A 13,155-nucleotide genomic window follows, 5' to 3' on the forward strand; every position below is an offset into this window, starting at 1 on the left:
TTTAAAATATAACTTTTGTTGTTGTCAAATATGAGTTCTTTGTCCTTAAGGTTTAATTACTACTTCTCATTTGTGTAAATATAATGTTTATAATATAGCTCCTAAGATTTCAACATCACCATTTTGGTTTAGATGCACTTCCAATCAAGGTCTTTGAACTAAAAATTATGTAATTCAAATATCCCTCAATAACATGGCTTTAAATTTGGAATGAAAATCAAAGCATAAAAAAAACACAAAAATATAAGTTGACCTTTTTATAGTAAATTTTGGAAGCTTCCCCCCCCCCTTTTTTTAGTGAATTTTGAAAGCTAAAATATTAAATAATTTATTCATATTATTCAACTTTTGATTAGCCACCATAAAATACTTTTGGAATAGACTGTTAACATTCATATGCTAAAAGAAATAATTATTCTTAGTCCATGCCCAAGTCCAAATTTTAGTTTTACAATTAATTCAAACTTAATCTTAAGCTACACATGTAAATTTAAGTCTAAAGCCCACTTCACTTAAAGCTCACTTCACTTAAGACATATCTCCTCTACAAATTTAGGTAATCTTTGACTATAATTTTAACTTTCTAAATTTTCACTTCATAAACAACAAGAAAATTTTGTTTTTTTTTTTTTCTATATGGGATAGAAGTTTTAAGAGAATTTTTAATTTTACCAAAACATGTAAACTAAGAATTTTTTATGATTAATTTTTTATTTACTTGTAACTTGTTTAAATTATGTTAATATTTTATATTAAATAGCATATGTTGAGATTAAATTCCAATAAAATTTTAATCTAAAAAATAAATAAATCACATTTTTAATTTGATAACAAATATGCTCATTAATCATTATGACATCGTAATTTCAAAAGCAAGGCAACATGGGATAAGGCATTAAGGCTAAACGTACATGATGCAACTGGTTTAGCTGAGAAGGTTTATAGAAATGCTTTCTTCCGAATTGAACCGGGAGTTTGAGAGGGTATGTAATGATCATCAACTTTGTCATTGAAGGTCAAAAGAAGAATCTTATCTAGGAAGATGCAATCCAAAAGAAAATCACTCAAAACTCCTCAGAAAATCTGCAGATGGGAATGACACCTGTGTTTCCAACAACTGTACCCAAGCATTGATTTTGCATAATTTCGTCTACATTTTCATGATTTCAGCTAAACAGAAGATTAAAACAACATTTGCAATAGCTTTAGTTTTCTATCTTTTTTTGTCTCGTGGCAATCTTCACGGGAAATGAAAATATTAAAACACCAGCAAGCAAGCAAAATGTAAGGCTATATGCATTAGTAAAGAACAAGTAGGTTTGTTGTGTTTCCTGGGTACCTACAGTCCAGGATAAGAGAAGCAAAAGTGGAATCAACAACTTGCTGTTACGATCTAGAATTTGATGATGAACTTCTGCTGCTGTCACCCCTTTTTGGCTTGTAGAACCTTTTGAACATACTTCAAAAACTCTTATTCTTAGTAATGTTGCTGCTGCTACAGCGAGAATGTTCAATATTATTGTAGATCTCAAAAAAAATCTTTCCCGTTATGGCACTAATGCTACTGCAACAAGAGGGACAGTTTTCTGCTGTCTTTTTTTTTTTTTTTTCTCAAACAGCATGAATGCTTCTGTTTCTTTTCTTTACTAGCACTGTTTTTCTTCTCCCCTCTAACCTCTGTGTCTCCGTACGTTTATTTCCTTCTTCTCATCTTTACTATTTATAGGCACAAAAAAAGAAGGAATCCAGGGCAGCAATCACTCAAATCATCACATTAAAGCCATGGAACGTTTCAGAATAATCTTTAAAGGTTGATGCTTTGCAAGGATCTGGGGAGTGATTTGGGGCGTTCACACATAATCTTCCACGTTAAAAATATAGCTGGAATGTTGAAAATCATTTTCAATGTGATTGTATCGTATCTGGAGATCAATCATAACTGAGGACTGTGGCTGAAGATTGCTTGAAAAAAGGGCTGGAGAAATGCATTCCAGCGAGTTTTTCAGGTGGTACGACGTCGTTTCGCTTGCTCCCTTTTATTCTTCTTTTTCTTTTTTCTTTTTGGTTTCAGCTTATAAAAACAACGTCGTTTTTGGAGAGGTTAATAATTCAATTTGGTTCTGGAATTTTATAACTTTTTCACTACAATCCTTTTCTTTTTGGATATTTCAATTTTTATTCAATTAGGGTTTTAATTTTAGATCTTCTTTTCAATTCAATCCCTGAATGAACTAATCAAAGCCCTGAATTTAGGGGCTTGTTCCAGTGTAGTCCTTGGTTTTTAAAATTATGCATTTTAGATCAATTTTTTTTTTAAATCTCATTTTTCTTTTCAATTGTGTTCCTAATTAAATCAATTAGACACCAAGATTTAATCTATTGTTACAATTCATCATTTGACCGTAAATTTATGCAATTTTAACCCTTTTGACTCCTAATGTTGAATTTATTTTTTAATTAAGCTCCTAATTAACTTTTTAATTTGATCATATTCACCAATTGAGCCAAATCAAGCCGTTTTCTTTTTCTTTCTCTTTTCAATTAAGTTTTTAATTGCAACCTAAACCATTATTGGATTTTTAAAAACTTTTCAAATTCAAACATTAACTTGTTAAACTTAATTATTAGTCTAATTTTTCATATTTTCCATAATTTTCATCTCGAAATGGTTTATCATTAGAAAAATTTTCTTCATCACTTTTATCTTATTTATTATTTTTTTTCTTCGTATTGCACTATCAATGACACCGACCAAATCAAAGTTTGATGAACCATCATGCTTTTCTCCTTTAATTATCCAATCATCATGAGATAAAAGATCATATAAAACTACACCAAAATCACCAACTTGATTTTTGACTTGGTTTGCTTTTAATTTTAGATTACACGTTACAAATACCATGTTATTCATTTTTTAGGTGCAAATAATTTCTTTGTTTTTATATGAACCTGAATAAGAAATTTAAATTTATAACTTACAAGATTCTTATCAAATATTTCAAATATCAAGTCGATACAATGGCAGACACATAGTGTTCAAATCAATATCTTTCTCTTTTCCATTAACACATGGTGTCTTGTTCCTTATGATTTGTAGCATTATTGATGATTATTTGCAAATTTGCACAAATTTTTTCTCCTCAATCCTCTCCAGAATAGCATCCACCATCTCAAATACTTTATCAACAATCTTGGACATATTAAAGGTATCCATTTATGAAAAAAAAAAAAATATGTCCCTTCAGGACTTTTAACCAAAAAGTTACAAATAAAATATCTTTTCTTATATGTCTATCCATTATACATTATTGAACAACTTGTTTTTTTTTTTTCTATTCTAACTTGCACTAATCAATAAAATTCATTATTTGATCTACTTTTTAATTCAAATATCTCTCTAATATCATGGTAAGATAGAGGCTAACTCAAGTGCCTTAAGTAACTCGAGTTTTTTACATAGTTAAATGGAATCACACTAGTATAGAAAATCCTTGTAATATTGCAACATGATTATTCTCTAAGATCCTATTGGGGCTACTTGTAATTATGCAATGTAAGAATTTTTTGAGTTTGATTATTGTAGTTTTTTGCAAGTCTTTTTAAGCGGGATAAAATTTTAGGTATAATTTCTGTTTGGGAAAAACTTTGCCTAAATTTTGTTTAAAATTTATTTTTTTTTACTTATTAAAATCATTAACTAAATTAAATGTCAGATTAACAAACTAAATAATAAATTCCATTAGAACTATTTTTTGTTAGATTTAGATGCAAGAAAATTTGTTGCTAGTTTTTTTTATGGAATGGTTGCGATGACTACTTGGATTTAATTAATGTTACGGTTCAAAACCGCGATATTTAATTGTTGTCGCGGTTGAGAGCCACAACTTTTAATTAATATCACGATTGATAAATGTTGTGATAAAATACAATAAACATAAACAAAATATAACTTGAGGCATGTACAAACATTATCTTTAAGGATGTTTCCTCAACACAAGGCTATCCTTTAGGATTTAACAAGTTCCTCCTCTAAAACCATAGTTATCAAACCCGGCTCGAGGGTTGACCCGGCCAAAGGGCTGCATTCTAGGTTTAATGGATCAACACGGAAAAATTAAAAAGTATATATTTAAAGTTTTAATATTTTATATGAAAAAATTAAGAAAGAAATCATATGAATATTGGTTATACATGTTTTAAATAATGAAGTTTAAAAGAATATTTTAAATTTTTTTTTTATTCCTTATTGAAAAGATATTATGTTATCCTTTTAAGTTGAAGTATTTAAATCAAAGATTTTTTTTATCCTATATTAAAAAAAACATAACTTTTTTTCTTCTAAACATAGAGTATATGTACTAAAAGGCTTCAAATCCCACATTGAAAAAATAACTTTTTTTATTGTGAACATAGAGTATATATATTAAAGTGCTTCAAATCCCACATTAAAAAAATATTATGTTATCCTTTTAAGTTAAAGTATTTAAACCAAATTTTTTATATCCCACATTGAAAAAACATAACTTTTTTTCTTGTGAACATAGAGTATATATACTAAAAGGTTTTAAATCCCATATTTAAAAAAATAAAATATTTTTTTAATATTTATATAATGAACTTTAAAATATTTTTAATATCCAAATAAAAAAAATGAAAAAAAGGGCATAGGAGAAAAACTATATTTGAAAAGAAAAACACTGGGTCTTGTCCGAGTTCGTCAAGGTCGCCATAAGGATTGATACTTGATAAGATGTAGACTTTCTAAAAAAACAGCAAGGAAAAGAAGTAGGTTATGTCATTTCAAATAGTGTCTTATTAAATAATTTAAGGAGAAATTTTCAAAATAAAACCAAGAAATTAAGGGGAAAAGGGGACATATTGGCATAACTTCAATTGTCGCTTACTGTGTGTGTGCACACCTAAAAATCTTATATGTTTTTTTTGCTTTTGACTTCATGGGTCAACTGGGTTTTGCTGGATTGTTGTACCAGAAGGTCTTTTTACAAACCCAGATCGGTCCAACCACCGAGTTGACCAGGTCCTGAGTTGACGTGCCAGTCTAGGTTTAATAAATGTGTATAAAATGAGGGTTACAAAAACAACCAAACTAAGATCGAAAAGAAATACCAGCAAGCTTTGCAAACACAAAAAAATAATACTACAGTTTTTTAACACACTTTAACTATAAAAGTGCATGGTATATACGGGCTACTAACATGTAACATTGAGGCATAAAATAAATTAGAGAATTAAAAACATGTTAGGGAATTAAAGAATTATAGTTGTTAACAAAAAAAAAATTAAAATAAAAGAGTTGTTAGGATTTTATGACTGTTAGAAAATTAATTCCAAGTGTTTCAAAAATTGTGGTTTTAGTAGACAAAAGATTTAGAGAGTATAGGGGTTGCCTCGCGTGCAGGGAGGAGTGGAATCAGAGGTTTTCCTCTTGCTTGGCTCAACCTTGTGTGCACGAGCCCACTATTTATTCTTTGTTGGTTACTTTTTCATATCAAATTCCACTATATAAATACTAGATATAAATATTTTTTTTTATGTAATATAAAAACTTTCTGAAGTAATCTTTATTATTTGTAACAAGAAATGAAATATTTAATTAAAATCATTATTATCAATTATATATTATCTAATAAACTAAAACTACTCAGTGTTTCACAATGCACTGCACAGTGAAACGTTGAGCTATCTTTTTTTTTTTTAGCTGTTTTTTTTCCCCATTTTTTTATGCCTTTCAAGTTTGTTTTTCTTTTAATGAATTTTTTTTTAATTTAGTTTGTTAATATAAAAAAAAATTTATTTAGTTATTAGACTTTTATGATACGTATCCCGAGTTTGATGGGTTAACCTGATTTGACGAGTTAACTAGGATTTTTGTTTTTTGCTTTTTTTCATTTTAATTAGTTTTTTTCGTTTAGTTTAGTTTTTTAATGTTACATTTCTTTTTATTGAATTATCAAACTTTCATGATACGTATCCCAGGTTTGACAGGTTAACCTGGTTTTGGACTGCATAGTGCAGTCCACAGTAAAAAGGTTGAGTTATCCTTTTCTTTTCTTTTATTTTCTTTTTTATGCCTTTCGGGTTTTTTTTTTCTTTTTTCTTCATTTTTTTTTCTTTTAATGATTTTTTTTGTTTAATTTAGTTTGTTAATGTTAATTTTTTATTATTTAGTTATCAGACTTTCATGACACGGATCCTGGGTTTGACGGGTTAACGTGGTTTGACGAGTTAACCTGGAATTATTTTTTTGCTTTTTTAATTTTAATTAATTTTTTTCATTTAGTTTAGTTTGTTAATGTTGAATTTTTTTGTATTTAATTATCAGACCTTCATGACACATATCCCGGGTTTGATGGGTTAACCTGTCAAATACGTTAACCCGTCAATTTTTTTTTTCTATTAGTTATCAAACTTTCATGACACGAATCCCAGGTTTGATGGGTTAACCTGATTTGAAGGATTAACCAAGTTAATTCAGATTTTTTTTCTTTTTCTTCATTAGTTTTTTTTCTTCCCAAAGGTTTTTTTTTCTTTGTTTTTTTCTTTTCAATTATCACACTTTTATGACATGACTTTACTGACAGACCAACATCCAAGGCTCTAGGGTCTGATGTTACAATTAGACTCACTTAAACTTGAGTCATGTAGGTTTAATATTATTATTAATATTATAAATATTACTCTTGAGTCAAGCGTTGTAGCTAGACCTAAGGCTCTTAGGTATATATTTGCAGAAAAACCCAACACTCTTAAATCTTAGCCTTTTTGATATTTTTTTATGCAAGAAAAAAAAATTAACCTATACCTTCTTTTTTTTTTTTTTTTCAAGCTTTTTACTATAGATTGCACATTGCAATCCACAGTAAAAAAGCTGATGCCTTTAGTTTCTTTTTATGGTTGTTTTCTTTGTTTTAAGTTTTTTTATTAATTTTTTTTACTTTAGTTTATTAATATTAAATTTTTTCTATTTAATTATCAAACTTTCATAACATGGATACCAGGTTTGACGGGTTAACACAATTGATTTAGATTTGTTTTTTTTTTTCTTCATGTAGGCTTTTTTTCTTTGTTTTTTTCCTTTTTAATTAATCTTTTTTTTTTAATTTAGTTCATTAATATTAAATATTTTTTTCTATTTAATTATCATATTTTCATGACACGAATCCCAGGTTTGATGGGTTAACCTGATTTGACGGGTTAACCCAGTTGATTCAGATTGTTTACCTTTCATTAGATTATTATGATTTCATGAGGAGATTTTGTTGTGTCCCTCCTCACAAAAAACTATTCATTGAAATAGTGCTTTGCTTTGTTATTTTTTTCTTTTCAATTAATTTTTTTTGTTTAATTTCATTCTGTAATATTAAATTTTTTTCTATTGTTTTATTATATTTTAAGGCTCTTGGATCTAATGTTGCAGCCAAACTCATTTAAATTTTAATCATGTAAGCTTAATATTATTATTATTAATATTATAAATATTATTTTTGGATCAAGTATTGCAATAGACTCAAAATTTTTAGGTATAGTTTTTTACAAAAAAACATAAAACTCTTAATTTTCAGCTATTTATATTTTTTATATAAAAAAATTAACCCGCAGTATAACGCGACCAGCCAAAACTATGACCCCAATTAAATATTATGATTCTTAACCATAAAAATAAAAAATATGCCATTTTACCATAAACTTGTTTATACTGTGTTAAATCGTTATTTTTTATAATTTTTTTATGTTAATTTCCTAATTTGTCCAAAGGACCACAACATCCTTCTCCAACACGCTTATATACCCCCCTAGCTTCCTGCTTGGTGTCAAAGAAAACTCTTTTCATCCATCCTTCAGTTCTTGAACTTTTGCTTGCAAAATGGAACTGAATTTGGTAACAAAAGACACAAGCTGGTGGGTATTCACTCTTCCAGCATTTCTAGGTTCCAAAAGTGTTTTAGATGGCTTTATTTTGTTCTCTCTCGCTATGGCCTTCGTGTCGCTTGCTTTTTTGACATGGGCTTTTGCTGTGGGTGGTATTGCATGGAAAAATGGCAGAAACCGAAAAGGTCACCGCTCCATTCCTGGACCTCGAGGCTTGCCAGTCTTTGGTAGCCTTTTCACTTTGAGCCGTGGCTTGGCTCACCGCACTCTTGCTTCCATGGCTTGGAGCCGAGCCAACACTCAGCTCATGGCATTCAGCCTCGGCTCCACCCCCGTTGTTGTGGCTTCTGACCCTCATATTGCCCGAGAAATCTTGACCTCCCCCTCCTTTGCAGACCGCCCTATTAAACAGTCGGCTAAAAGTCTCATGTTTAGCCGAGCCATAGGCTTTGCGCCTAGTGGCACTTACTGGAGGCTACTAAGGAGAATAGCTTCCACTCACTTATTTTCTCCACGGCGCATTTTAGCCCATGAATCTCTTCGCCAGCTAGAATGTACGACCATGCTGCGTAACATTACGAACGAACAAAGACTCAACGGTTTTGTCACTCTAAGAAAACACCTGCAGTTTGCCTCGTTGAACAACATCATGGGAAGTGTTTTTGGAAAGATATACGACATGTCGCAAGATAGGCAAGAGCTTGAGGAGCTGAGAGACATGGTCCGCGAAGGATTTGAGCTATTAGGTGCTTTCAACTGGTGTGACTATTTGACATGGCTCAACTACTTTTACGACCCGTTTCGTATACAAAAGCGTTGCTCGGAACTCGTTCCTCGAGTTAGGAAGCTCGTCAAGGACATAATCGAAGAGCATAGACTCGGTGAGCCGGGAAAAGTTGGTGATGATGGTGATTTTGTTGATGTTCTTCTGTCTTTGGAAGGTGAAGAGAAACTTCAAGATGATGATATGGTTGCTGTCTTATGGGTGCGTGTCCTTTACTATGCATCAAGAGCCATTACTAACCGATATTTTTTTGAAAGTTTTCTGACTCACGGAGTTTGTTCTTGCAGGAAATGATATTTAGAGGGACAGATACAACTGCGCTGTTAACAGAGTGGGTCATGGCCGAGTTGGTCTTGCACACTGAGGTTCAAGAAAAGCTCCGTAGGGAACTTGACATGGCTGTGAAGGACAGGAGCTTGTCTGAGTTGACCGACTCTGAAGTGGCAAAACTACCTTATTTGCAGGCGGTCGTGAAAGAGGCTCTCAGGGTCCACCCACCGGGCCCACTGTTATCCTGGGCCAGGTTGTGCAGCTCGGACGTCCAGCTCAGCAATGGAATGGTCATCCCCGCCGACACCACTGCCATGGTCAACATGTGGGCCATCACACATGACCCGCATGTGTGGGAAGACCCGCTGGAGTTCAAGCCAGAGAGGTTCATAGAAGCTGAAGTGGATGTGAGAGGTGGTGATCTGAGGCTGGCACCGTTCGGGGCCGGGCGTAGGGTGTGTCCTGGCAAGAACTTAGGGTTAGTCACCGTGACCCTGTGGGTGGCAAAGTTAGTGCACCATTTCAAGTGGGTTCACGATGGTGAGCACCCAGTGGATCTCAGTGAGGTCTTGAAGCTGTCTTGTGAGATGAAGTATCCTCTTCATGCTGTGGCTTTGCAGATGAACAACTAAGTATCTAGGGCTTTTCCCGTGTAGGGTTTGCGGACTTCTATTATAATTAGCTGTATACTGACTATTCTCCCCTACTATTATATGTTATGATTATTTCTATCAGTATGGCTATGTTTTCTGTTCGGTATTATGTAACTCTTTAAATGGCGCCAATTTTGTGATATTCTACTAGGAGTCCGAAGTTGTCGCCGTTATCAATGAAATTGGATGTTTGTAGTGTCTCTCCTCTTATCTTTCTTCATTCAAATTTCTATGTTTTCTTATAATTTTTTCAGTTTTATTTAAAAAAAAAAATTGAATTGTTTTGATGTGTTACCGGAGAAATGATTTTTTAAAGATAATAAAATTTATTTTGATATATTTTTAAATATATTATATTTTCAAAAGTATTTTTTATTGTATTAAAATAATGTTATGCCTGGGCAAGCGGGAAAGGACTATTGCAATATACAATATTTAAAAAAAAAAAACATACTTACATAATTTTAGAAAAAAATAAAAGAAAATAAAATGGAGTATTCTAAATATCTTGTGATGAAATATATTTGTAATTTTTAATCAATTTAATATTAAAAAAATAAAATTAATAAAAATAATTTTAAAAAAAAATCAAACAAGAAATGACATTATATAAAAAAATACTATAGGAACCAATAATATTATATTATGATATTCTACTAGGAGTATGAAGTTGTTGCCGTAATCAGTGAAATTGGAAGATTGATGTTTGTAGTCTCTCCTCTATCTTTCTTCATTCAAATTTCTATACTTTCTTATCTTTATTTTTAGTTTAATGTTTTTCAAAACAAATTAAATTTTTTTGAAGTGTTAATGGAGATATAAATTTTTAAAGATAATAAAACTTATTTTTTTATATTTTTAAATATATTATACTTTCAAAAGTAATTTTTATTGTATTAACCTAGATGACATGCCCGGCAGTGCAGGTTTATGACATATTTATGAAAAATTATGAAAGAAACAATAACACAATAAAAAATGATATGGGGAAAGACTTGCAATTTATAATATTTTTAAGAAAAAAATACAAAGATAATTTTAGAAAAAATACATAATAAAAAAAAACAAAAGGTAAAAAGATCATTTTTGAAAAAAAAAAAAAAAAAATGAACACTCTAGTAATCTAGAGTGTTTTTGTGAGGAAATATATATTTGTAATTTTCAAAAAACTCAACACTAAAAAAATAAAATTAACAAAATAATTTTAAAAAAAATCATAACAAAAAAAAAATAATATGAGTAATGACTGTAGTAATCCACTGTTTTAAAAAAATATATATAAAGTTAAATTCTTGACCGATTTAATATTACAAAAATAGAAGCAACAAAGACAAATTTAAAAAAAATCATATAAAAAAAAACAAAAGAAAAAAAAAACTATGTAGAAAACAAAATAGTAATCCATAATGTTTTATGGAAACAACTATAGTTATAATTCTCAACTAACTTAATATTAAAAAAAATAAACAGTTGTGGATAATTTTGGAAGCGATCATAAAAAACAAACATAAAAACCATGTGAGGAAATACTGTAACAATATACAATGTTTTTTAAAAAAAAAAAAGCTACAAATCTAAATTTTTAACCATCTCAATATTAAAAAAAAAATCAACAAAGATAACTTTAGAAAAAAACATTGTGGCAAAAAAAATTACGTGGAAAAACACTGTAGCAATCGACAATGTTTCAAAGAAAAAAAAAACTATAAAACTAAATTTTCAACTAGTTCAATAGTAAATAAAAAATAAAATCGATAAAAATAATTTGAAAAAAAAAACATAAAAACAATGAAATGAAAAAAAGAAGAAGATAATTTTGAAGAAAAAACATGGGGGGGGGGGATTAAAAAAAAAAACATGTGGGAAACTATAGTATTGTACCCAAACGTTTTAGAGTATTAGTTAATTGACACTATGACAAAAATACACAAGCTATTTGAATATTTGAAGTCCCGAAATGTAACGTGCTAAATTGAAACGTTAAGGCATATTAAATAGTTTTGGTTGTTTGGTTTCGGACCAACAGGCAATCCAAAAGACACCAATATATATATATAGAATTTTATACCATTTTTGTTTTCTTCCTTTGAAGAATTCCAGTACCTTTAATTTTTATTAATATTTTTTATATATATTATAAAATATTTTAAGATGCATGGGAAAGCACGGTAGCTTTCCCTATACAACCTTTTGTTTTTATTTTTTCTGTTTCCCACGTATCCTTTTAGTTTTTTCCACATTATTATTATTATATTCTATTAGGGAGGTTGAAAAGTGAAGATTGGTTCTGCAATATATCAGTGAAACTCTTAACTTTTTTTTTTCCTGTTTTTTTTTTTTTTATGCCTTTATGGTTTTTTTTTTTTTTGCTTTTAATGAAATTTTTTTTGTTTAATTTAGTTTGTTGATGTGAAAAAAAATATTTATTTAGTTATTAAATTTTTATGATATGGATCTCGGGTTTGATAGGTCAACCCAGAATTCTCTTTTTTTTTTTTTTTTTCTTTTTAATCAGTTTTTTTCGTTTCGTTTTGTTTGTTAATTTTTTTTTGTTTAACCCGTTGATTTTTTTTTCTATTTAGTTATCAAACTTTCATGATGTGAATTTCAGGTTTGATGGGTTAATCTGATTTGATGAATTAACTCAATTGATTCAGATTTTTTTTCTTTTTTCCTCATTAGTAACAGGCGTGGGAAAAGTACTGTAGCTTTCCCGTGCCTTTTATATATCAGTGTTTCACAGTGCACACAGTGCACAGTGAAACTCTTAACTGTTTTTTTTTTTCCGTTTTTTTTCCTGTTTTTATTTTTATTATTTTTTTTTGTTTTTTATGCCTTTATGGTTTTTTTTATATTAAATTATAGAACTATCTTCTTCTTTTTTTCATTTTTATTTATTTTTGTTTTTTTAATGAATTTTTTTTGTTTGATTTAGTTTGTTAATGTTAATTTTTTTTTTATTTAATTATGAGACTTTCATGATACGGATCTTGAGTTTGATGGGTTAACATGGTTTGACAAGTTAACCTGAATTTTTTTTAATTAATTTTTTTTTTAGTTTTGGTTTGTTAATGTTAATTTTTTTTTCTATTTAATTATCAGACTTTTATAACATGTATCCTAGGCTTGGTGGGTTAACTTAGTTTGAGGGGTTAACTCCAGTTAATTTTGGAAATAAACTCGTTAATTTTTTTTTCTATTCAGTTATCGAACTTTAATAACACGAATCCTATGGTTTGACGGGTTAAATTGGTTTGAAGGGTTAACCCAATTAATTCAGATTTTTTTTTCTTTTTCTTCGTTAGTTTTTTTTCTTCATGTTGGTTTTTTTTTTTTTTAAATTAATATATTTAATTATTACACTTTTATAATACAACTTTATAGCCAGACCCACATCCAATGCTCTTGGGTCCAGTGTTATAATCAGACTCACATTAAATTTGGGTCATGCAAGTTTAATGTTATTATTAATATTATAAATATTACTCTTTTAAATCAAGCGTTACATCCAAACCCAAGACTTTTGGATATAGCTTTGTAGAAAAACCTAACACTTTT

General features: G+C 29.4%; 1 protein-coding gene across 1 annotated transcript; it reads left to right on the top strand.

The window, feature by feature from the left end:
• Window positions 1-7,840: 7,840 nt before the first annotated feature.
• LOC118043605 (cytochrome P450 78A7) lies at window positions 7,841-9,798 on the top strand. The gene is made up of 2 exons (XM_035051627.2): window positions 7,841-8,875; window positions 8,962-9,798. Exons 1-2 carry the CDS (start codon window positions 7,886-7,888, stop codon window positions 9,574-9,576), a joined length of 1,605 nt encoding a protein of 534 aa, XP_034907518.1. The 5' UTR covers window positions 7,841-7,885; the 3' UTR covers window positions 9,577-9,798.
• The last annotated feature ends 3,357 nt before the right edge of the window (window positions 9,799-13,155 follow it).

This window comes from Populus alba, chromosome 7 (genome assembly GCF_005239225.2).
Source record: "Populus alba chromosome 7, ASM523922v2, whole genome shotgun sequence".
Lineage (NCBI taxonomy): Eukaryota > Viridiplantae > Streptophyta > Magnoliopsida > Malpighiales > Salicaceae > Populus > Populus alba.